At 44.8% G+C, this 27,187-nt stretch overlaps 1 protein-coding gene across 2 annotated transcripts in view; it reads right to left on the reverse strand.

Moving 5' to 3' along the window:
• OGFOD3 (2-oxoglutarate and iron dependent oxygenase domain containing 3) overlaps positions 1–27,187 on the reverse strand; it is a 1,262,510-nt gene that overhangs the window by 863,958 nt on the left and 371,365 nt on the right. For both annotated transcript variants that reach the window (XM_078654650.1, XM_078654651.1), the window contains one exon: positions 5,043–5,118. In XM_078654650.1, coding sequence (XP_078510776.1) covers positions 5,043–5,118 — 76 coding nt within the window. The remainder of the gene's footprint in view (positions 1–5,042; positions 5,119–27,187) is intronic.

A 27,187-nucleotide genomic window follows, 5' to 3' on the forward strand; every position in this document is an offset into this window, starting at 1 on the left:
ACTGGACTCGTTGGAGTCTGTCCAGTAGTGTCGCAGGAGATTCGAGCAGCAGGGCGTTGCAGTAGTCAAGGCGGCTAAGGATAGTACACCTGACTACTAGTGCTCTGGCGGAGGGTGGAAGTAGGGGCAAGACTTTGCGCAGTGAGCGCATAAGGCCAGAGCAAGTGGCGACTGTTCTTGAGACCTGTGTTTCCATGCTCAATTGATGGTTTAGCATGACGCCCAGGTTGCGAACGGTGGTGACTGGTGGAGGGTTGTTGGAGTTCTCCGGGGGCCAAAACTCAACGGGCAGAGGGCGGGGTATGCGACTCGCAGGGCAGTACATCACCTCGGTTTTCGCGGAGTTGAACTGAAGTGAGTTCCGGTGCAACCAGCTTGCCGTGTCTCGTAGACAATCATGGAAGGCTAGCAAGGAGATGGAATCATCGCCTTCCCACGAGAGAAAACCTGTATAAAAGATCTGTGTTCTGTGACTTCAGGGGACTGCCTCCTTGCAGCACTTGAGAGAGTGTTGTGTGGACGTAGTCCCACTCATGAGTGATTAATAAACTTGTTATTTATTTCCAACTCCAGTGCTGAGCTCTATTTTGTTGGTCTTTAAACCCGTGGACAAAAGGGTGACCCTGCACCAGTGTAGCCCTAAAAAAGGTACATTTACATAGGCCCAAGGTACCCCCATGGGCAGGGTGTAGTGTATGTGAAAGGTAGGACATGTACTGGTGTATGTGACATCTCCTGATAGTGAAATACTGTGTATTTTGTTTTTCACTATTGACCCATAGGATTATCATGGGGCTGCGCTGTAACATTTTACATGTGTAGCTTTCCATAGGGACAAGATCGAAAAATTGAGTTAAGGCTCTCCGAACTCGGAATCTATTCATGCACCCTTTGGTAAAGATGTTTTTAAAATTTTGTGTTTGAAAATGCAACTTTTAGAAAGTGGCTATAAAGAGGGATTGGCCCTATTACACCCAGCTAGAATGGGCCGGTAAATGCTGAAAACACAAAGAATGTAGCTGATCGTTTATAGTGCTGTTATTTATTTCAACAGACTAAGACCAAACTCTGGAATGTCTTAGTCTACATAATTTAATGTCAATTCTTTAGACAAATTTCAAAAATAAAAATTTCGTCAAATTTACAAAGAACAGATTTGGACAACACTTCTTTATTTCATAAACATAAGAACAAACTAATACAGAAATCTAAAGCAAACAAAAACAAAAATTACAAATAATTACAAATATTCACCAGTCAAGATCAACATAGTAACCCACACTTCATTTCATAATGATGTCGGTAAAGCGTACAGGGGTTACTGACCAGCGGGGACAAATATTTTAGGCAACAAAGGGTTTATACATTTTGAAACAATAATCTCCTTTGTTGCTAATCCTATTTTTTGAGAAACTCTTTTCCCCAAAGGCAAACGTGCCAACGCGTTTCAAATCCCACTTCAATTTCTGGGATTCTCTTCAGGGCTAAGACGAGAAGAACTCTGTTAACTTTATACTTTTGAGTGTCTCCGCATGAGTATTAGAACTGTGTCTGTTGAAATAAATAACAGCACTATAAACGGTCAGCTTGATTCTTTGTGTTTTAAGCACTTTTAGAAAGTGGCAATTTTCTTACTTTACCTTTCTGTGTGCCTCTGGCTGTTTGCGTACTCAGCGTCTGGTGTTTAAATGACAGGACCTTGGGATGTACATTCCCTCTAGACAGTCACTGGGGTGTTGAGGTGTGCCCTTCCTGGGTGATTCATTGCTGAATAGACCTGGACTGCATTTAGAGTGGTAGGAAGACTTTTGCTTGCACCTGGATGGGCTGTCTCCTTTTTCACAATGCTGACTAGGCCCTTGTGGTCATGCTCCACCACTGAGGATAGGACTGGTTTGGACTGGGTCAGATTACCTTAAAGCAAAGAGAACTATGACAAAAGAAGTATACGTATTGCACCTAAAACCCCAGGACTTTAGATTACTTCAAGGAACAAGTGGACCCTGCCAAGAAAAAGAGCTAAAGGACTGTATGAGGAGCGCTGCCTTTTCTCTGTGAGGGGTGGGTTGGCCTGCAGTTGCTACTTCGGTCTGCTACTTCGGTCTGTGGTGGAGGAAAAGGACTGATTACTCTTTTTTCCCTGCTGTGGTATCCTGCTAGTGATGGGATCTGCAAGGGCATGTGTATGCCTGCCTCCTGTTGGAAGTCTCAGGGAGATAAAAGACTTCAAGGAAAGATCCATGCTACTTCTCAAAAGAAAATACCTGTCTGGGAGGAGAACTGGAAAATATGCACGAGAAGCACAGCCCCTGACTTGTGCAGGGGTGGGACGGCTTGCAGTGTTGCTCCTGTCTGGAGCGGAAGAAAGAACTGGACTGTTCTTTTCTCCATTAGCCAACCAGCGCATGGTGGGTGCTGTGTTCTGCACCTGTGTTGCCCAGAAGGAAGCCCAGGGGGTGCGCTTCATTTTTCCTTGTGGTTGTACCACCACAAGCAATACATGGTGAGCGCTTCTTTTGCCCGATTTCTGGGCCAAGCTGCGCATGGGGAGCGCTTCATTTGAGGGTGAAAATTGAGCACTCTCGACAACTACACATCCCGGTCACTGGGCCAATTTCCACCCCTTCACAGCTGGGGGCGGGACACGAGGCACCACTGCGCTGTGCTGTATTGGGAAGCCCCTGGGGGGGGGGGAGAGAGGCCTTCTGCACTCCCTTTACCAGCTGAAGTCACATTCACCAAAGCGCCAGGTGTTGCCTGGCAACGGGAACCACCTACAGCAGCTGGAGGGAGAAGCTATCTTTACCGTAGCCCCCCCCAGCGCTGGACAGAGCATTGCAGGTGAGGGGAGTCCCAACAGGACAGAGGAAGGACCAAGGGAGCGTCCTGCCGCCTCCTCACTGGGCCGGCACGGGTCCCTTCGTCCAGGTCAGTCAGCCAAGCAGTAAGGAACCCTTGACTGAAGTCCCGCTCGGCCAGGACAGGCCCATGTCGCATTTATCTCTGCAACTGCGCCATATGTCTGTAAGCAGCTGCACCACCCCAATGGGGCCAAATTGGTTCAAATGGTTTGTGTCTAAGCACGGCCTATAATCAATGCATTTGTTTTAAATCCTGAGGTCAGGATTTATGTCATTTTATGCCCTAATGCTATATGGTGATTCAAGTGTTTTCTGGTTGTAACCAAAGTGATGATAACTTTTCTGTATACCCTGATGTGGTGCTAGGAGACAGGTGAGATGACTTGCGGTGACAGGCCAATGTGACTTATGTCAGGAGTGATATAATATGTACAGTGATGGTGTTATGAAGAATGTTTTCACAATGCTTTTCTTTTCGACATGTGCAACTTATAAGTCTTCACTTTATTGCACTAAGTGAGGTTTTCTGACAATTGCCTAGTTGGCAAAGTAATTGTGATTTATGTGATTATGGTCTAATGCGTTTTGGTGTATAATACAAATGATATTTTTATATAACCTTGTGTGGAGTCTCTTCTGTGGTGTGCATGTGTCACTGGTGGGTGTTTGTGTGTTGCGCAAATGCTTTACACATTGCCTCTGGGATAAGGCTGACTGCTCTGCCAAGTTACCAAGGGGGTTAGCAGGGGTTATCCTGGGTGTGTGACTCCCTTTACCCTGACTAGAGTGGTGGGTTCTGTCTGGCTCTGGTGCATACCCTAGCCAACCAGACACCCCATTTCTAACAGTAATACATGGGTGTATATAATCCACAACAATCATAATGAGTGGGATGCTGTGTGATTGAATGTTACCAAGGTGAAAGCAGTTTCAGGTGTAGTAGCCGACATTGCGTGTCAATGCAATCTGACTTTTTTATCTGAAACTTAGTTACCTTTCGTGGACACTCTCCATCTTCTCACATGTTATCCCTAAAGTACCAGTTTGCTGCTTGTCTGTTCGTCTGCTTCCTCCTCCCACAAAATTCTCAGACTGGCACAAACTATAAAATAAAACCAGACAGTCCCCATGCCTCCTGCATCACAACATAGATTGGGAAAGTCACTCTATTAGCAGAGAGCAGGGTTAATGAGACAAGCAAACAGAATACAAAAACCCTAAATGCAACGACCTGGATCAACACAGACCACCTGTGCTGGGTGTTTCTCAGCCAAGAGAGGACGGACAGGACAGCCTAAAAGAAAAAGAAGTGACTGGGGATGGGGAAAGTTCCTTCATCATAAGTGACGCCGCTGCCATGTATGATATATTTTTGAGCAGTTCCAAGAAATGATACACACAAGGAGGCAATCGTAATATATTCATACGAGCACCCACCTTATTTTCCTTGATCCTGCACAAATTATTTACAGTTGCCCGCACGATCCTATGCAAATAATATGTACACTTTGAGATTAGTGAGAACGTGAGATGACCTACACGGATGCCGGAACAAAAGGAGCTCTCCAGCCCTTTTGGTTATCTTCGGCTACAAATATAAGATGAATTAGTAGGGAAGGCGTCAGACGTTGATAATGTCCTCCAGTATGAGGTTAAGCCCTTTAGAGACAAGTTATTGGAACAATGCATTCTACTATTTCTGCCAACACAGAACAAAAACAATGCGATATGGAACTATTTTCATCCTGGGAGAGATTTTCCTAAACCAAGCCTTCTTACCATGCGATCCGTGGTAAAATCACTGCTAATGAATGGACAACCCCTTCCCTATAAAGACCTGGGAAACAGGAACTAGTCGGCAAAAGAGAAAAGCCCAACAAGACATTCAGGGCGTCATTTCTCAAGAACGAATGACACTGGAAGGGAGAATCATTCTGAGGCAGACGCTTTGCTGCACTTCATGCCGATAGGAGGAGTTTAGGACGAAGGGCATTTGATAATTATTTAATCCCTATAAACAAACGGGTGGGAAAACAAGCAAGGTAAACCAGGATATGCAGGTTTGGGAATGAAGGAGCCAGCACACGTGCCATGGAGTTGGGGAGCAGGTCTAGCAGAAAAAATGTTGTGGGGGGGCCTCACATCACACCTATTTCAGAATTCGAAAATAATGTAAATTACCTCTGGATGGTTTTAGCTTCCTCGATGGTGATTAATGCATCGGATAAGGCCCTTCCACACTTGGTTGGTGTGCACCCTAGAAAACAGAACGCAGAGGGAGGGTCAAAACAGAGTCTGGAGTGGTAATGAAGTACACAGCTGGTAAGTGGCAATAAGCTGTTCAAGCTTACTTGCACTGCAGTCTATAAACAATATATAATCGCGCATCATATAGAACAAAAGTGATTGTTGGTGAAACAAAAATGGTTTTAACAAGGCATTCTTGCTGTCTTCACTCAAAAGCACAAACAGTCTCATGACAGACACAAGACGCCATGCATTTCACATGTAAATCACGGTCTAATGCCACCTCTGAATTAATCTTTACAGTAAGTCAACATATTAGAGCAAGGGAGTAAACCATTCCAAGATTGAAATTCATTTGTTTAGAAATAGTAGCCACACAGGAAGCAGGTGAAATGAGAGCAAGGGAGCAGCCCAGTAGGACTGTCTGGGGAGCAGCAGGACACTAAAAAAGAACTAAAAAATGACAAAGAACCTTTAACCCTTCGGACCAGCCACGGACGGGCTGCGCTAATGACGGAGTGGTTCCGTCACAGCCCCGCCGCCACGCCTACGCGGCAGCGATTTCGCGCCTGCGCTGAGCGTTCGAATGAGTGGGCGGGGCCGTGACGGAACCACTCCGTCACAAGCACAGCGCGCCCGAGGCTCGTGACAGAGTGGTTCTGTCACGAGCATGGAGGCGCCGTGCGGCCCCTCTCCCCCCTAGCGCTGCGGTGGAATTACCGCCGCAGCCAAGGGGTTAAAAGGAAAAAAATTAAAACCAATTGCAAACCACCAGTCCAGACAAAGAAGCACACTCATATTAAGGTGGAGGTAAGTAAGTTTATTGTACAGTTAATTAAAACCATTATAAACATTCATCTCATAACACATTTTCGGAATGACAATTTAAATCAAGTAAAAGCCACTGTTAAGAAAAAACAAGCATTAGCATAGCCAATAGGTCTCGCTTTTTGGACCTTATGTGTTTAGGCTTTTTTTTTGGCTATGTTGTATAGCATTGTGGCTGCAGTGCATTTTGTAGAAAAGTTATAATAAAAAGTGTTAATTTTTATTGGAACACTTATACAAGCAAGACGACCTTATATACAACTGAACAACCTGATTAAAAAAGTTTTCCACATTAAAAATGTTTTCTATTTTCTTTGTATTTGCACTTGTCACTGAGTGTTATTATGTGGAGTTGTTTTATGTTGCATGTCGTATAGTGTAATTATGTGGCGTATAACTATTTGCACTAAGTGGTATTATGTGGAGTGTATGTATGTTGCCTTGATTATAATGTAATTATGTGGCATGTAATTATGTTGCATGGTGTTATGTGGAGTGTAATTATATTGCATTGAATAAAGTGTAAGTATGTGATGTGTAATAATGTTGTAATGATTGGTATTATGTTGAGTGTATTTATGTTTCATTGAGTAGAGTGTAAATCTATGTTGTGTAATTATGTGGCATAGAGTGTTAGTAGATGGATTGCATTTATGTTGCATTGAGTGGAGTTTAATTATGTGGCGTGTAATTATGTGGCACTGATTGGTAGTATGTGGTGTGTGTTTATGTTGCATTGATTAGAGTGCAATTATGTGTCCTACATTTATGTGTTAGTGACTGGTATGTGTGGTATATTTATGTTCTACTGAGTATAGTGTTAGGATGTGGTGTGTAATAATGTGGCGCATTTTTATTATGTTGAGTGTATTTATGTTGTATTGAGTATTGAAATATGTTTTATGTAAACATGTTGCAATGAGTGGTATATGGGGTGTGTTTATGTTACATTGAGTAGAATGTAATTAGGTAGTGTGTAAATATGTGGTACTGAGTGGTATTATGTGGAGTGTTTTTATGTTGCATTGAGTAGGGTGTAATTATGTGGTGCGTAATTTTCTTGTACTGAGTGCTATTTTATGTGTTGCTTTTATGTTGTATTGAGTAGAGTGTACTTATGTGTAGTGTAATGATGTGGCACTGAGTTGTTTTATGTGTAGCGTATTTTTGTTGCATTGAATAGAGTGTAAATATGTGATTTGTAATTATGTGTTAGCGAGGGGTATGTGTGGTATTTTTATGTTGCATTGACTAGAGTGTAATTATGTGGTGGGTAATTATGTGCCACAGGGTTATTATGTGGAGTGTATTTTAGTTTTATTGAGTAGTGTGTAAATATGTCACCGGTACAAAGCAAGCCCTCACTACCCCTGTGCTTTAAAGCTGCTTTACAGTGAGACATGTCAAGCATTAGGCAAGCACATGTTTTTCGAAGCAAATACTGAAAAGTAATACTATTATAGTCAGCATTCATTTCAACGTTGTGTCACCATTGGAAAAAAATGCGGACTACAATTTTGAAACTTTAATGGCGGTGAAATAAAGCCTAAGTGTCTTCAGCTTTTACAGTTCTTTGCATGCTTGTTTTTTTTCTTTAATGGGACATACTTGGAATTTTGAATAGATCATAGAACAGGGGCTCATAAGCGTCGTTACTCCTGCAATTGCATAAGTGGGCTTCTATTCCAGCATGCTTGTAGTATATAGTCTGTTTGGTTGGTACCTTGTGTCAGTTTGAGACCTACCTACTCAGGGAGCGGTGGCTGTGACGTCTGTGTCAGCTGATGTACATACAAGTGCATTCAGTCTCTACGTATACTACAACCTCTTATCCTATCCTAGCCCGTACTTAAAACTCCAGCAGCTTGATGCTATTATTTCCTGTTACTTAAATTGTCCTTTTGTGTCTGTCTGCGCTGCTTGTTCCTGATTAGGCGCACAGAGGCAACATCCGTGAAATAAGTGCAGGGTAAGTCAGTGGATTGCCTTTACCGGACCGCTGACTCGACCAGCATGGATGGCTTCACTCACAACCCAATTCAGTTGCTGTAGGTTTCAGTAGTTGCCTGGGGCATTTGCCAGACAGGCAGCCAAGGACTGCACCTATGATCTGCGGCTGCGTAAAAACATCATCCACTTTTGGTAAGCAGAATGTATGAACCGTGTGTTGGAAGGTTGAAGGAGCCTTGGTCCTTGTTTGCTGGACAGTCCCCCTCATAAGGATTGCAGCAGCCATCATGAGCTAGCAGTGTCTTTGAGGGCTTTGCTAGAACCCTTGGCTTCCCTCCCCAAACAATGCTGTAGTACACTTCACACCCTCCCAAGTTATGGTGCTAAATTTAAATTGTAGCATTTTTAAATCTAACAATTTACTAAATATAAATAATAACCTCATTTTTTTCCATTTTTGAGATTGTAAGCTGGTTATGTGTGTGGGGGCTTGCAAATGCAAAATAGATATTTAAGTCGAGAGAACACAATACTTACACCCACAAAAAGGAATGTGAGTTTTATTTGATTTAGATGTTTTGAATGCTAGAGAAATAAAACACTCACCCCATCACCCTTTGGGCAATTGTAAGAATGTTTAAGAGGTTGTATTCAAAGATGGTAGGATGTTTATCGTATTCAGGTAAGAGGCTGCTAGACATAATGGCAAGATAGAAGAGATACGGTTTGGAGGGTTCTAGAACCCGTATTTGAGTGAGCTTTTTTGTTATTTCAGAAGGAGGAAGATCCTCACAAGAGCAGACCATTTCGTTTCTTGCACTGAGAGTTCACAGTAAGGTAAGGGACAAGAGGGTGAGCGGTTAGTCGTTTTCAGGTACAATTACACAGACACAGTTTGAGGGATAAATGATATGTTTTTTGCTTGTTTCATGTTTTAGATTGAAGATATTGGTGACTGCGATACCAGTGAGTCAGATCTTTTGTAAATTTCGGTTTAATTTTTTTGCACTTTTACAGTGGTGTGGGCTATTTGTGTTTTCACTTCACCAGCATGTTTTTAAGTCACAAGCTGTCAACAAACCCTGTACCTAATGATGATTTGGTTTTCTGTTCCTATAAATATCGGTAGAGTAATTTATAATTACAATTCAGTTCACAGGCCCCTGAGGAAGAGCTCCAAGAGCTTGAAATGCATTGGGCACTAAAGAAAAGTCATCCACGCAAAATAATTTTTGAATGATTGAATTTTTGAATTCTGTTTTGCTGTATAATCATGTATTGAATGAATAATATTGCATCAGAGGAATTCTGTATAATGTTTTGAATGATTTTCTGTTGATTATCATTTGATAAACTTTTCAATTTGAAAGTTTTAAGTTGTGTACTATATGTGTAAACAACATTCAGCGGAGTGATTCATAGACAACCGCGCATAGCTACAGTGCGCTGAGATTAAGTGTCTTAGACACTTAAGATAGGTTCTCTAGTTTAGGCACGGATAGGACAAACGCGCCACCTCGGCAGCACGCTTGGAGGAAAAGGAATAATAATTTTTGTAAAATCAGTTTAAAAAGTTTTTTTGAAATAAATTTCGAGTGCTCCTCCTATCCACCATTCACCACTACAAAGCAAGCCCCGGAATAACTGTGCCCATTAAATAAAACAAACACGCGCACAAAGAACTGTAAAAGCTTAATACACATCGGTTTCATTTCACCGCCATTAAAGTTTAAAGATTGTAGTCAGCATTTCTTTTCAACGTTGGGTCACCGTTGGTAAAATTGCAGACTACAATTTTGAAACTTTAATGGCGGTGAAATAAAGCCGAAGTGTCTTCAGCTTTTATAGTTCTTTGCGAGCGTGTTTTTTTTCTTTAATGGGCACAGTTATTCAGGGGCTTGCTTTGTATGTTGTGTCACCGGTACAAAGTAAGCCCTGGAATAACTGTGCCCATAAAAGAAAACAAACACACGCACAAAGAACTGTAAAAGCTGAAGACACTTCGGCTTTATTTCAACGTTGTGGCACCGGTACAAAGCAAGCCCCGGAATAACTGTGCCCATAAAAGAAAACAAACACGCGTACAAAGAACTGTAAAAGCAGAAGACACTTCAGCTTCATTTCACCGCCATTAAAGTTTAAAAATTGAAGTCAGCATTTTTTTCAACGTTGTGTCACCGTTGGAAAAAAATACGGAATACAATTTTGAAACTTTAAGGTCGGTGAAATAAAGCCGAAGTGTCTTCAGCTTATACAGTTCGTTGCACGCGTGTTTTTTTTCTTTAATGGGCACAGTTATTACGGGGCTTGCTTTGTATGTTGTGTCACCGGTACAAAGCAAGCCCCGGAATAACTGTGCCCATAAAAGAAAACAAACGTGCGCAAAGAACTGTAAAAGCTGAAGACACTTCGGCTTTATTTCACCGCCATTAAAGAAAAAAAACGTGGGCGCGAGTCGAGTTAAAAAAGGAGGCAGCAGGGGCAGGGAAGACAGGAGGGGGCCTGCGCCTGTTTCCCTTGTGGGAACGAGCAGGGGCACCATATGTTTGCAAGTTAATTACAAACATATGGTGTCCAAAGCTCGCTCCCGCAAGGGAATCGCCAGACGTGCACGCGTTGCCATTGAAGGCAATGGAACGCTTGCACGTTTTCGCATGAAAAGGCGCATCGATGGCTAAAGTTCTTTCTCCTATGCAGCGCATGCGCGCTGCGTAGGCGAGATCTAAAAAAGTAGGGGAAAGCTTTAAAATACAGAGTACATTAAACTATATATATACATAAAACATACAATATAGAGTACATAAAACACGGCCCCCTACAACCATAGTGAATAAAAAATAGAGACTGGAAGTTTATGGGCGTGAAATTAGCAGCAGGACAGACCTAGTTAACCTCTTTAATTGCCTACTTAGCAGAGGCGTGTTTGGACCAGCGAGAAACAAGAGCAAGGGTGTGCCGGGGAAAGTGCCGGGTGCAAGAATGACTCAGTGACCAAGAGCAGGGCCGCCAGGAAAAACCCACTGAGGGTCATTGAGCACATACCTTCTTATGTAATAAAAAATAGAGGGAACTGAATGTGCAAAATGGCGAAGATTTCTAAAAAGCGGTAGGGTCCAGACAACTAATTTTAAAATGTGTTCTTGGTTATGCAATTAAGATGGAAGTGTACGTGCAATATATATGTATAGAGCTTTGGATTTATTTTCTTAAATAAGGACCTGATAGATACTACTCCAATTAAGAAAGTCGAACAAGGATAGCAACAGGACTGACTTTCTACATCAGAGTTTATCCGAGGATGTAACCAACCACAAAACCCTTGCTTACTAAGTAAATATGTGAGATTCCATGTAACAAAATATCAGTCTACGGCTTCCAACTGAGTGCAATAACATTCCACCCTTAAAGGCCAATTAGCTTTAATAAATGCATTTCATGATAAGTAAGTTAGGCCTACTCCCTTTTTTGTAACTTTCCATAATAACTTCTCGGAATGAACCAATCAAGTCTATAGCCTTTCCTAACGGCTCATCACACTAGGGACCTCTACGAGGTCTACTGTATTGCACCTAAGCTGTCAAACATCAAGAAAAGTCAAATGTGTTTATCAAAACATACACAAAATCACAGTTAGCAAAACAATATGCAACCCTTCATAAAAAAAGCATAAGGATTCTCAGACTGCAAATATTTCACCTCTAGTATTTATCACAGGGGACAACCAACAACAAAACGCTTACCTACTATGGTTATCGGTGAGAGTTGCAGTAACAAAATACCGGTCTAAAACTTTAATACAGTGTCATGCTTATCCACTTTTAAAGGCCTAGTACCTTTCATGTATGATCTTTAAATTAATAACCCTGTCCACTTCCTTTGTCGTAACTTTTCATAATGAACAGCTCAGACACATAGGCTTGATCAAACCAATTCAGCCCGACTCTGTTAAGCATAATTATTATTTGAGTTTTATAAAGTGCATGGTTACACTAGCAAGTGTGTCCCCGCGCTGCTTGCTACAGTTGTTTCCCAGAGTCCAAGGCATGAATTTTTGCAGAGTCCTTAGTCCGGTCTTAATCTTTGGGGAAGAGAACAGTTTTCAGGTGTCTTCGAAAGTTAGACTCAGAGGGTTCCAGACGCAGTTTTTCTGGCAGCTGGTTCCATATCCTAGCGGTCATGACTCTAAAGGATTTCCCACCCATTCTAGCCGTTTTGACCTTCGGGACCTGAACTTGCCCAGTGCCGCATGATCTAAGTTGACGGGTGGGCTCGTATCGTTTCAGAAGCCCAAGCAGATACCTTGGGCCTCTGCCATGAAGAATACGATGTCCTATACATAGGGCTTTGAAAGTTACCCGTTCCCTAATCGGGAGCCAGTGGAGGGTTCTCAATGCTTTTTTTGTTGATGCCCTTCTGGGTAGTTGTAGGATCAAGCGGGCCGCTGCACTCTGTATTCGTTGTATTCTCGAGAGGCTTTTTATGCTGGCCCCTAGATACAGCACATTTCCATAGTCCAGCCTCGATGTTATTAAGGTATGGACCAGGGTCTGGCGTACCGGTATGGGCATAAGGTCCAGCGTTTTCCTAAGGACCCGCAGTATCCCAAAGCAGGTGCCTGCCACATGTTTAGTTTGGTGGTCGAACGATAGGTTTTTATCTAGCCATACCCCTAAGTTCTTCACTAGATTACTAGGTGTGGGTAGTTCACCCAGTTCTTCCGGCCACCAGGCTGAAGTCCACCGGGTGGAGATTTACCTACGATCAATACCTCCGTCTTATTCCCATTAAGCCGGAGGCAGTTGTCCGCCATCCATCGTGCCACCTCCTGCATGCAAGACGTGAAGTTGTTAGCGCATTGCTCCTCTGGTTGCGTTAGGGTCACAATCAATTGTGTATCATCTGCATACGACACTATCTCAGCCCCATATGTGTCTGTGATACCTCCTACTGGGGCCACATACAGATTAAATAGGGTGGGGCTGAGACTGGAGCCTTGTGGCACTCCCTGATTGAGTTTGATTTCTTTAGATCTGAACTGGCCCTGAGCGACCTGAAAGGTTCGATCTGTGAGGAATGATTTAAACCATTCCCATGCTTTCCCTCTCACCCCTCCCTTTTTGAGGCACTGTAGCAGTGTGTGATGAGCTACAGTGTCAAAAGCGGCACTTAGGTCAAGGAGAATCAGTGCCGCCGTCTGGCCTTCGTCTGCATACCTTCGTAGGGCTTCCGTTGAAGATAGCAGGGCCGACTCGGTCGAGTGTAAAGCTCGAAATCCCGACTGTGAAGGGTGGAGCAGTCCGTTGGTTTCAGCAAAAGCAGAGAGTTGTTTATTGACTGCTTTCTCAGCAATTTTTGCAAAATAGGGGAGGAGGGAAATAGGTTGTAGATTGTCAAGTTTTTCTAGACTGATATTAGGTTTTTTTCTCAAGGGAAGTACTATTGCTCTTTTCCATGCAGTAGGGACTACTCCTGTTTTAAAGGAGAGGGCCAGGAGATGACTAATATATGGCTCCAGGGTGGTTATGCTGCCATGTAGTCTTTTTGGGGTTGCTGGATCACTCGGTGAGCCTGATTTGATGCTACATGCTATGTGGCATATTGTTTCCTGAGAGGGTACTAGAAATGTCGAGAGGCAGTTAGTCTCTTGTACATTCAGGGTACTTTTTGCCATCCCAGCACCTGCTCTGGCTGTATCTGGGAAGCCAGCGTAGATTTTGTCTACTTTGCTAGCAAAAAACTCTGCTACTTGATTGCAAGTTTCAACAGACCCAGCCATGGGGGCTGCTAGTGGGGCGAGGTCAGAGAGTTCCCTATAGACTAGGAACATTTCCTTCATGGAGCTGTCTGCATCTGTAATTCTAGAGCAGAAATAGGATTTCCTAGTTTTCCGGATTAGTGCGTGGTATATCTTTAGGCCATTCTTATATTCAACTCTCTCTGTCTCAGAGTAGCCCTTCCGCCATTTCCTCTCTAAGTTTTTACATTTCGCTTTTTCTTCTCGTAGTTCAGTATTGAACCAGGGGGCGGATTTGGATCTCCTCACCGGAGCCTTTTGAATCCATGGTGCTGTGTAGTCTAGCGCTTTTAGGAGTCGCCGATTTAGTGCTATACAGGCGGATTCTATTTCTTCGCCCTCGGGGGGGCCTTCTGCTGTTATAGCTTTATCGAATGCCTCAGCGGAAAATTTAGCCCATTTCCTACGTATATTGGCGGAGCTAGGTTCATTCTGAGGTCCCTTGTTCGGGACCGCCACCCGGAAAGTGACTAAGAAATTATCTGACCATAAGAAGTTCAACAAGTCAAAAGAAGCAATGTTTCAAATACTAACAAAGTTATAGTTGGTAAAACTACCTCCCTAGAACAGCAAAACAAGGATTATCAATATGCAAATCTTCTATCCCTACAAATTTTAACAAAGGTACCAAACACCAAAACTCATGCCCTTTATGATATTCTGTCCAATCAAAATCTATACTCTATACTCAGGGGTCGAGCATTTGGGTGGAGTTGAAGTCACTCTCTGTAACACATTTACATAAGGTTTGGCACCAGCTGAGCTGTCAAGCCAGACCTAAAAACAGCTTAAGAAGATGCACATAATGCAGATAATAGCAAAATAATTCTTTAGATTGCCAAAAACCACGATGTATACACTGCCTAAAAATTCGGTGAAGACAATACGAACTTTAGTAATGTCTTGACTGCTTTGTGGAGAAGAGTGACAATAGATCAAATATCTGAGGATACCACCATGCCGATAACTTCATATTGTTTTGCTTCAGTTGTACTGGTATATATAAGTATATAAGTAGTACTTAGAATCTACAGTGCATGTGCTCATTGACCTATTAAATTCTCAGTGTGTTAGCTTCTTCAAACTACTAGTGTACAGAAATGCAAATTCCCTGCAACATCAGTTTGCACTGTGTGAGGGACATATTCCAATAAAATAATATCCATAAACCCGGGCCTAATGATGCTACATGTAAAGATTCCCCGTGGAAGCGACTCCTAGATTGTTTACACGTCCCTATAAAGAAGTATTTCTACTTAAAAGTAACTTTTCAATGATGTTGTTTTTATAGAGGTCATACAGAAGGAATCATTAAGACTTTGAGTTGGCTAAGGAAACTAGATCACAGTCTTTAACACCAGCAATGTTTCAGTGTGGCATGAACCACCAGGCATCAGCTCTGGAGTAAGTGACACCAACGCAAAACACAAAACTCCAAGTATCTGCTCGCAGCCGTTTGCTGTACTTGCCACTCAGCTAGTTTGCTAGAGAGACTCTGACACACGCCGAAGCCCTCTGTGGAGCACATCACCGGGATTGGAACCAGCATGCCGGCAGGGGACGGGACTGCGAGACCCAGGAGGCAACGCGCTTCGACAACCCAGCGCACCTGGTGTCTCTTCCCGCCCCCCAGCGCCAGGCTACTTACGGCTCGCGGCCCCCGCTCCGCGGGAGCCGATCGCAGCCGTTTGCTGTACTTGCCACTCAGCTAGTTTGCTAGAGAGACTCTGACACACGCCGAAGCCCTCTGTGGAGCACATCACCGGGATTGGAACCAGCACGCCGGCAGGGGACGGGACTGCGAGACCCAGGAGGCAACGCGCTTCGACAACCCAGCGCACCTGGTGTCTCTTCCCGCCCCCCCGCGCCAGGCTACTTACGACTCGCGGCCCCCGCTCCGCGGGCGCCGCTCGCAGCCGTTTGCTGTACTTGCCACTCAGCTAGTTTGCTAGAGAGACTCTGACACACGCCGAAGCCCTCTGTGGAGCACATCACCGGGATTGGAACCAGCACGCCGGCAGGGGACGGGACTGCGAGACCGAGGAGGCAACGCGCTTCGACAACCCAGCGCACCTGGTGTCTCTTCCCGCCCACTCTCATACCTACTTTAACACGCTACATTACGCGCACGCGGGACGCGCGCGGGACGAAGGCCGGGGCTAAGCCCGGGCAAAGGGCGGGCCGTTTGAGGCCGTTCGAGGACGGGAGAGGCCGGGACCGGGCTACCCCCCTTGGCCCCATACATTGCCATCCCTAGTACAAGTGACTCAAAATGTGTACCAGAGAAACAAGGAGCAAATCAACATTGGCTGTGCCAGGACAAACCAAAGGTACACTCGACAAATACTTTGTCAAAGCGGGTTCTCTCTTGATAGAGGAAATTGAAGGACTTGAAAGACGTATTTCTCAAGAAATTGACTGGGTACGGAGATCATCGCTGGGCCCATTGGCCCTGGCCAAAACACCAGAGGGGGGGCCCATGGCTAATGACTCCAATAATGGGGCTATGGGGGTTAACCTTTCAATGGAAATTTCAGAACTTGATGACATGAGTTTGCTGACCCTTCCAGCGGGCCAAACACAACAAATTGCAATCCCAACCCCTTACCCTGATTCGGTCAAACTGTCTACCGCCGACAAGGCTCCAACCTCCATGAGGGGGGCTAAGGAAGGAGCTATCCAAAAAAAGAAGATTGTTGAGCACACCAAGGGAACTAAGAGAGGGAAAAATGTAAAGACGCCAAAATCGACTCCTGCTAGGAATACTCCAAGAACTGGGGATAGGAATGCGGGAAACGGATGCCAGGGTAGACCAGAGGCTGTACCCACTAATATCGTCCACTTAGACCAATCCCCCAACCTTAACAATACCACACTGCAATCCTCCTCGGAGGATATTACACTTGCAGATATAGGCGCCCTTATAACGTCTCTCCTAAGCCCCCTAGAAGCCCGCCTGATCAAAATTGAAGCCAGGCTGGTTAACATTGAAAAGTCCACAGTTCAGCTGGCGGACAGCCTTAAACTGGAAACTAAGAGAGCTGAGGGGGGGCCAGAATCAATTCTGATCCGTTCTCAGGACCCAACTACTACAAAGGGTAAAACCACACTGTCTAGGCAAAACACGAAACAAAAAACGAGCGAAATTAAGACTCCCCAGCCCGCGCCCAACGGAAAACCGATCAGCCAGCCAACAAACACCCAATCGCCCCCGCCCCCTGCATCAGATATAACTATCCAACCTAAAAATAATCCCAACCCCTCAAAAAATCATCAGAGTGTCCAACAACCCCCAGGTAATAGGAAAAACAATACACATAGAACTGTGAATTTACCACCAGAGGCGTCCCCTTACACACTAATCCTTGCGGGGGTACCTGAACTAAAACCTACTACCACTGAGACGATGTCTTCTCTTAAAAACAAGGTTATTGATTGGCTATCTAAACATAGACCCCTGCCACCTGGCCCAACTAGTGAAATCTTAACGGTGAGAAGGGTCACTTGGGTAGGCAACCAGAGGAAAACGATTGGCGGGGACTGTGTACTGGCCACTTTCCGAGATTCGTTCTCAGCCCGATACATCTGCAGTTGGCCCCACCACGAACAAGAGAATATCATCCAGCCCCTTCCCCTGTCATTTTTCTATCCTTCAAACGCATACGCCATTGATGAACAGAGATGGGGACATGAACAGGAAATGGGGGGGGAATGGGAGATCACAAACAGAGGTAGGAGGGCCCTGTATTATAATAGGAGATTTCCCATCTGACTATGATGAGGAAGAAGTCTGGGAATTCCCTTATCAAAGGGGGAGCAAATGGAGGGGAGAAGTGAGAGAAGTTCACAGGCCACACTGTAATTATTATCCACCCTACCTGCCTACCTTCAATAGGTATAGCAGCCTCGAGTCAGTCGATTGACAATCCATAACAAATAACACGGATGAATTGCAATCTCAATCCGTAGAGGCCAGTGAGGAGGGAATTAATAGCCCAAGGCACTTCACGTTGCCGCGGAAACCACCCCCCCCCCCACTGAAGGATCCTGTACATCCACAAGTCCATGTAGATCCTATAGAAGACCGGATTGATAGCAATATGATTGCTGAGACAGGCGAGGGGGAGGCACTAGATCATACCATGGCAAATCTGACAATAGATGGGATAAATAATACCTCCCAAAGTTCGAAAACGCCAACGCCATTGTCTCTGATTTCATGGAATATCGCAGGGCTGGCTAACAAATTGGACTGTGACGAGTGGGTCTCCTTTATTCATACAAAAAACATCTGCCTGTTCCAGGAAACCTGGGCCAGAGAGGAGCACACTTGCCAGGGGTATGCTGCATTCTCAAAACCTGCAAAATGGGGTGGCAGAGGCCGACCATCTGGAGGACTGGCTATATGGGTAGCATCCCATTTAGGATGCAAGGCCAGCTCCCAAACCGTGGATTCGGACGATATATTGGCGGTCCAGTTGGAATGGCCCAATGCCCCTAACATGGTAATAATAAATGTTTACTCGAGACCAGTACCTATAACGAGGGAATCCACCACGATTGAGGAACTCTCCACTTTTTTGAGCCATTTGCCAAGGGATTCACATTACTTGGTAGGAGGGGACTTGAACTCCCACTATGAGCCGCTGCCTGGACTACTTGATGGACCCTCCCTAGAGGAGGATTCAAGATGGTTGGTACCGGTTCCGAATTCACCCCCACCGAGGGCATGGAGTCCGCTTGCCCTACAGATAACCGCCCTTACACTTCTTAGGGCGTGCAATGGGCGCACTAAATCGGATAATCCAAGTAAATGTACTTACAACAAGGCAGGAAGCGAATCTCGACTGGATTATGTGCTTGTCCAATTGTCATCATGGTCACGCGTCATTGATTTTAGTGTGATAGATAGAACGGACAGTGACCATAATGCCCTGGACCTAGAATACGCTGTACAGGGCGTTGCCATCACGGGAAGGGAAGAACAAAGGGCAAAGTCTGGGCTACTACTCGAGAATAATCGAAGGAGAGTGAAGTGGGGAAATTTGCTCTCAAGTGGCAATAAGCTACCGAGGCTTTACGCTACAATAATACCAGTGCTGGAAAAGGCCTTTGCCATTGGTGAAGAACCCAGCAACGCAGTAAATAGGAAACAACTTGGGCAAACACATGAAGCTCTAATACACACCCTGGAATCAGAGCTTTTTTCCAAGGGAACAGCCAGAGCCAACAGTAAGCATAAAAAGTTGTGGTATAATGCAACATGCCGAAACTCCAAACGAAATCTTTTGCTCTCTGTCAAGGAGGGCCGTAGCAAGGAGGAAATTCAGGCCAGGAGAGGGGCATATAAGAAACTCCTGGCAAATGCCAAGGTGGAATGGGACCAAGATTATTGGGAGAAACTCATGGCTGCATTATCGACCAGAGACTCCCGTAAATTTTGGCGCATTGTCAATTATGGTTCGGAAGATCTTCCCACGGCAATTGAACCTAATATCGCCCCGAGCGTGTGGCAAAACCACTTCGAAACTTTATATGCACCTGAGGACGAGGCTCTGGGATATATCTCTTTTACCCCACTGAACGTCCCGGAAGCCGAACCCCTCACAGAAAAAGAAGTCCGAGCAGCTATCGGAGGGCTGGCGACAGGCAAGGCCCCTGGCCTCGATGGGGTACCAGGTGACCTTTACAAGCAGGAGCCTGGGATATGGGCCCCCTATCTCACGCTCATGTTTAATGCGGTCCTGGCTGGAATGCAGGTCCAGGATACTTGGCTGGGAGCGGAGGTGGTCCCAATATTTAAAAAGGGATCCCCTCTGCTCCCAGCCAACTATCGCCCCATCAGCCTTATCGACGTTTCTCAGAAGCTGTTCGGCAGGCTGATGCTGGACGGCTACAGAACTGGCTTGAGGACACGGACACCCTGAGCCCGTATCAGGCGGGATTCAGGAGAGGGGTCTCCACGGTGGACCAGATATTCAGATTGAATCTTATATATTGGAGGACCGCACTGGTCGAGGGCGGCGCGCTGTACACGGTCTTTGTGGACTTGCGCGCCGCCTTCGACCTAGTCCCCAGACAAAAACTGTGGAGGGTCATGGCAGAGATGGGCGTTCCAGAGGATATTCTGGCAGTCCTGATGAAACTACACCACAATAACTACGCTCGAGTCAGGTGCGGAAGAAGCGGAAATTTAACGGAAAGATTCCCCGTTCGCAGGGGGGTGAGGCAGGGCTGTGTGCTTGCACCGACCCTGTTCTGCCTCTTTGTGAACGGGGTGATCGACCACCTGACAGGGATAGCTAACATCGACGCCCCGAAACTGTGCGGCAGCAGGGTGCCCGCAATAATGTTTGCGGACGACACCCTGCTGCTGTCCAGATGACCAATGGGCATTCAGCGAGTGTTAGATGGGTTTTTGGACTTCTGTCTAGTAAGGGGTCTCGAGGTAAACCCCCAGAAAACTAAGTTTATGATTTTAAATCCCCTGCCCTCTAACCGCCCCAATCCTATGCTGGGTTCATCAAGCTTGGAAAGGGTGCACACATTCGAGTACCTGGGGATGACATTGAACCAACATTTGACATGGGGGGTACACGAAACAAAAGCAAACATGAAATTATCCCAGAAGGCGGGGGCCATTCTAAGAATGGCCAGCAAATCATCTTATCGTCCGCCAGGCCCTGTTCTGCAGATTTACAAAGCCCAGGCAAGGGGAGCAGTCACTTATGGGGCTGTGCTTTGGGGCCATCTACAATCACAAAGCCTCCAAACCACAGAAAACAAATTTATAAGGCAGTTGACAGCCCTCCCCCAGGGCACGCCATTATTACCTCTGAGATTGGACCTGAGTGAGGCCCATCACCGAGGAGCTTGGCCTCAAACCACTAACTTTCTGGCGTCGTCTCTGGAGCAGCCAAGATCTTACCATCTACAGAACTGAGCTCCAGGAATTTCTATCAACATCTAATGTAGCCAATTTGCCCTGGCTAAAATACATCAGGAGGACTTGTGAAGCTCTCAGAATGCCAGAACTGTGGTCAGACCCGGAAAATGCTTGTCCTAGAATCTCAAGGAAAATGCTGTCCAGTGCATACTATGACCATATGCTTGCACGGGCTTTGGAGGGCATCCATGAGGGATCCTTAACAGCACAGTTCATCAAACATAAGGATTCCTATAACTTCGAAGCTGTCTTGAACGATATTGCTCCGCCACATACAAGAAAGCTATTCCTACAGTGGAGGTATGGGACCCTCCCCCTCAGGTCCTTCACAAAATCATGGGCCGGTGATGTGGGAAAAGGGCTATGCCCGATATGTGCCCAGTCTGAGGAGAATGACGTTCATGTAGTATTTGTCTGTGGAGCGTATAAAAAAAGCAGAAAATATTGGCTTGTTCCTCTCCTCAAAAACTTGGGTTTCAGAACACTATTACCTGCATATAGAGTCTTAAAAACTGACCTATCCCCTCTGATTGTCTTTTCCATGGCCAAATTTTTAACCGCAATGTGGCATGTTCGTACTAAATCGCTAAAGGGAGGGAGTGTGTCCTGATTATTCTTCTAGCACCATGATCAACCAGTATTGTTCTTAAAGTTGAATTTTATAACCAATGTTTTTAGTAAAATGTCCTTGAGTTTTAACCATTGTGTAATAATATGTATATCTTTTATGATCAACCGATCGAAATAAAGATTTCAAACTGAAACTGAATATTAGTGAAAAATACATTACTGGAGTGTTGATGCAGCAGCCTAGTATCAGTACAGTGATCTAGGCATAGTAGGCACAGTGGGTCAGTTGATAACACTGTTTAATGCAAGACACTGTCCTCTCGGTTGCAGAGTAGTCCATAGTAGAAAAGTATGCAAAACAATTCAAGAGTCCTGCAGACAGATGTACAGGCTAAACCAATGATGGTACTAATTAAAAGGCCTGATAGTGGATGGTCCCAACAACACAGCTCATGCACCTCACAACCTCTCACTCTCATTTGTATCAGTCGTATCAATCAGTTCTTGTTCATGCATGTGAAAATATTGAAAGGCCTGCAAAGTGTAGATGGTTGGGGGCTAGTCCGCACGGTAAAAGGCCTATGATAAGCAGCGTTTAGCCAAACACGTTTTTCAGCATGGTCTCACCAAGCTTGGCATCATCCCTCGAATAAAGATGTGCAATTACATCAATGGAAACATGTATTTATATTGGCTTACAGTGTGAATTCTGGAGGGTGAAAGATGCTACAGATTGCATACATAACATACATAGACAGAGGAGCTTTAATCCGCGGGCTTCATATATTGATCTCTTTGTCATTCACATTTTGCTTCTGCCCATCACAAAATACACAATGGGGCAATAGGTCAACCCACTTTACTCAATGGCTATCTTCGCCTTGACTAAGTGCACAAAGTCTGTGCACCTTGTTTACTTCCACCTAAAATAGGATGTTTCTCTTCAGTGCTTTTTCATTTTACTTTGTACATAATCAATTTAAGTGCCAGCTATTAATTTTGCCTTCACTTCGGGTGCCCAGGTAAAGAGAGATTTATGTCATCTTTTAAAAAAAAGTTGCAGTTATAAAGTGATATTGTAACATTGTAGCTTTCAGCAATTAAGCTAGTTGGTGATATACTTCTATCTACATCACAAATAATAAAATGCATGTTCCATTTGAAAGATATGTTATTTAAATAAACACTAGTGAAGCAACTGCATCAGTGATTTTTGTTTTTATTCAAAATGTGTTTTGCAAGCGGTGGCCACATTTAGGTGGCATCAATTTTCTTTTATTTTTGTGGCATATGCCTGTGATAAAGCAAAACAAAAAGGACCATTGAACCAGCTTGCCAAAGCCACACCTACGAACAGTAACAATGCAATGTTACCTTCCAAGAAATGCCACGGGCTTGATGAACGGCCCATCGGAGCGAATGCAAGCCATGAAAAATATGACAGGCAAGGCTGAAGAATGTCGACACAAACTGGAAACAAATAAACAATATATGATGTCTAATGGCTGTAGGGATTTGACCAACTGCTCAATCTTTCCATATTTCTTCCTACAGTAAATTACATTAGATGTATAAGTACACTAGAGAGTGATAGTACAGCACGTCACCATTCCTTTCCAAACTTTCACTGTGCGGTAGCAGACAGTTCTACCCACATGCTTATTAAAATGGCTGACTGTGAACTAGCTGAAGACTGTGGCTGCAGTATTCGAAAGGAGTCCAGAGCTATGTATCTGATGTAAGAATGTGTCTTCACATCTATAGCTAATAACTCATGGTAAGGTTTGGGAAAGCCTTGAACATATTATTTAATGGTTGAGGTTTCTGTTGTTAATCATCTCTAACTTGTGACATGTATTTCTAGAAACGAATTCTAAGATCCATATATTCGGGAACCAGGTAGGGATGGTTTAACTATCTGGACATCAAGTTACAGGATAATTCTAGCGGGGCATCTATCTTATGTACTAACCCCATTATCTTCTAAGAGACTCATTATAACAATCATCTTGTCTCATTCCAGATCTCCGTCCCTGCAATACTCTCCCTTTCCCATGCCCTCGTCCTGAAACTCTGCTGCATTCTCAGAGTCAGTGATGCTGGAAGGTGGGCTTTTGGAGGAGTACCACTCAAGAGAGACTGGTTCATGACAGAAAGTCAGGCTGCCTGTAAACTGGACGGCAGCATGAACTAGACCTGCCTTTTCATTTCTTTCGAAGCCCACAGTGGCATGGAGGGGAACGCTTCATAGTGTCTGGACCACATGACATTAAATCGGGTGTAAAACGGGAAGACTGCACGATTTAAGTGAACTTAGTATAAATAAAGGAACAGATTTTGCAGGCATACACATATACCATGTGCAGGGCCTGCTCAAGGTTTCTATATTGGAAGGGGAGGGGCAAAGTGTTATAATCTGCTGTTGGTTGTAATGCATTCTCTGCACAGCTTCTCTGTCTCCCTGCTCTGCTCATCCAGTGTATGATGTTGTTGGAATGTTGGTGAGAGACTGAAGGAGTGGATAGTTAGAGAGTGTGGGCTGAGCAGACAGAACGCTGCTGCTGGTGGGGTTTTCCCCATTACGTAATTTGCAACCTTGTAACCTTTCCAATAAACCTACAACTCATATGTGAACCCAGCATGCAAGTCTGTAAGTGCTGTTAACAAGTGAAGTGTTGCGATGATCATCGAGTGCATTGCCAAGGGTAGCTAGCGTGTGCCACTACTGCGTGTTACGCTCAGCCGTGAAGTTGCAAGCTGTGTGTAGTGGTTTAAATTAGCACTAGCGCGTGCCACATTGTGTCATGATACGTCATCCAGCAAAGACTAGAATGCAGACGGCCTCAGAGGAAATAGCTGCATGTGACTCACGTAAGAGCATAGGCAGTGTGATTCAGACAGTCGAGTGTCGACAAGAAGGAAATGCTGCGTGACGTTGCAATGGGACTTATGGGAGAGCGGAGCATTATGGGCCATTAAAGCTGCGTTTGTAGACAAAACCAGCAGTCATGTAACGTGCAGTCATTCAACAAAATGGACTGTTACACATGCATTTTTTGTTTAGGCCCAGTCAGCAGCTGTTAGAAATAGGGGTCTCTAGTTGGCAGAGGTAGGTACCTATGTCCAAATAGGGACCCTTGCTTCTAGTCAGGGTAAGGGGTATACACTCCTAAAATAACCCCTGCTCACCACCTTGGTAGCTTGTCACGAGCAAACAGGCTTATATCAGAGGCATCGTGTAAAGCATTTGTGAACACAGACAGTAATGCAGTGAAAGCACTACAAATGGACACCACACCAGTTAAGAAAAATAACTAATCTTTATCTAAACCAAAACAAGACCAAACGACAAAAATCCACAATACAGTTATAAATATATGACTTTCAGATTCTAGAAATAGTTTAGTACAAGCAATTTGCAGATGCAACACTTTTCTAACCAAGTACCTGGGATGCGTCATGCAAACGAACAAAACGTGCCACAGGGAAACTGATGCGTCAGTTCCTTACACTCAGGGAAGATGATATGTCGGTTCCTTGCTCCGGGGGACGTGATGCGTCGGTTCCTTAACAGAGAGGAGGTGATGCATCTGTTTCTTACTGCATGGGGAGGTCATGCCTCGGTTTCTTACTGCATCCCACAACGATGCGACAGCCTTGGCACCTCGATGCGATGCGACGATGTGTGAACTCGTGCAGCCGCACAGCAGGCCCTGCGTTGAACTCGGTGCGATGATCTTGGAATTCGGAGAGTGGTGCACTCAATGCGGCGTGCGGCAATTTCTCAAGCCGTGGCAGGCGCTAAAACGGTTTCTTCGGCGATGCATCAGAAACAGGTGCGGTTGCGTCTCGCTTCTTCGAAGTTGCGTCGATTTTCTAGCTCCCAGCAGAAAACAGTCTCTAGAGGTCCAGAACAGCAGCAGGCACCTCTTTGCAGTTTACAATTCCCAGCAAGGAAATTCAGGGGAGCTAGTGGTGAAGTCTTTGTGTCCCTAAGACTTCAGAACAAGAGGCAAGCTCAGTTTCAAGGCCTTGGAGATCTTCTTTCAAGCAAGTGACAAAGCAAACAGCAAAGTCCTTTTCTCCTTTCTAAACAGAAGGGGAATGGGAGCACAGTGTTTCGCCTCCCAGCACAGTTCACCCCTTTGAACCCTGGTAAATGCAGTTCAGTTTAAATGCTTTCTTGAAATGTTTCTGAAGTGTTTCACCAATGTTGATGCAGGTTAGTGCTGTTAATCTCTAGACACATGTGTTTCTGGAGATTATCCTTCATCAGTAGAGATAAAAACGAAATTTATCTGGGGTTGATGAGAAAGCTGCCACAATCCTCTCAGGTCTCTGTCCCTCTCCCTGGCGCACAGGTGCATCTCCAAGAGCTCATCAGCTCAGTGGCTCAAGGGAGCCTTTTTAAACAGAAGGGGGATGGAAGCACACTGCTTCACCTCCCAGCACAGTTCACACCTTTGCATCCTGGTAAATGTAGTTCAGTTTAAATGCTTTCTGGAAATGTTTCTGAAGTGTTTCACCAAAGTTGGTGCAGGTTAGTGCTGTTAATCTCTAGACACATGTGCTTCTAGATATTATCCTTCATCAGTAGAGATAAAAACTAAATTAATCTGGGTTTGCTGAGAAAGCTGCCACAATCCTCTCAGGTCTCTGTACCTCTCCCTGGTGCACAGGTGCATCTCCAAGAGCTCGTCAGACTTTGGGCAGAATTTCCAGCACCCCCAAAAAGAAATAGTTGCTCTATACTGAAGAAGGACAACTATCCTGAAACACGTCTCTGGAGATACACAGCACTGGCTGCACCAACAAGGGTGAAAAACGAAAGCCTGACACCGAAGTGTTATCATGCACTGCATTTACTATGATGCATCAGGCAAACTAGGTGCTGGGATGTGAGGGAGTGTGCGCCCACCCTCCTCCTCTTTGAAAAGGCTCCCTTGATCTAATGAGCTGATGAGCTCTGGTTGATGCGCCCTGCGAATGGTACATAGACCTGAGAAGACTTTGAGCAGCATTTCCAGCACCCCCAAAAAAGAATGTGTTTCTCTCTACTGAAGAAGGACAACTATCCTGAAACACGTGTCTAGAGATACGCAGCACTGGCTGCACCAACAAGGGTGAAAAACTAAAGCCTGACACCGAAGTGTTATCATGCACTGCATTTACTATGATGCATAGGGCAAACTGAGTGCTGGGATGTGAGATGTGAAACCTTAAAATCGGAATCTCTCGTTTTCTGATTCAGCTATGCTTCATCCATACTCACCTTTGACCTGTTTTCAGCCTGACTCTATCCTTGACGCTACCTGGATAACATTGGGTCACAAATCTATCTTGAGACATTGTAGGCTGCGTAAAAATGCGAAGTCAGCACAAAAGAACAGCTGATGCCTGAACTGTGGGTTTCGTGTGTATTTTAAACAATAGTAAAGCCTTTGATAAAGTTTGTTCAAAGAAGCCTATCTTGTTATGCAGCCTCAATATGCAACAGTTACACAAGGCACCAAGGTTGTTGATTCTTACCGATTGTTTCATTTGTGTGTTCTTCCCAGAGCCTTATTTACTTCTAGGCGTTTCTTGTCTGTGGTTTTCACTATATAAACTCATGTAACCATAGTTCAGTGTGTTCTATCCTCGGTATCTTGATGGTACTGGTCAGATGGAGACCCAATCATGAATGATTGAATAAACTACCCGTGGTTTGTACTTCGCTCCACTGTTGATTCCTCCTTACTTGATAAGAACCCGTGGCGAAGTGGTGATCCCTGCACCAGCAGGTTATAGATTTATCTGCTCCACAGAGGCAGTGTGCTCCCACCCTCCTCCTTTTCTCCTTTCCTTGGCAGCAAGTAGCCACTGCAGGCCAACCCCAGACAGCAAACAGCACAGGGGCAGTATTCCTCCTCAGCTTCTCCGGCTCGTCTCCTTGGCAAAGGTTCCTCTAGATTCCCTAGAAGTGATCTAAAAGTCTGGGGTCTGGGCCCC

The sequence above is a fragment of the Lissotriton helveticus genome, chromosome 7 (genome assembly GCF_964261635.1).
Source record: "Lissotriton helveticus chromosome 7, aLisHel1.1, whole genome shotgun sequence".
Classification (NCBI taxonomy): Eukaryota; Metazoa; Chordata; class Amphibia; order Caudata; family Salamandridae; genus Lissotriton; species Lissotriton helveticus.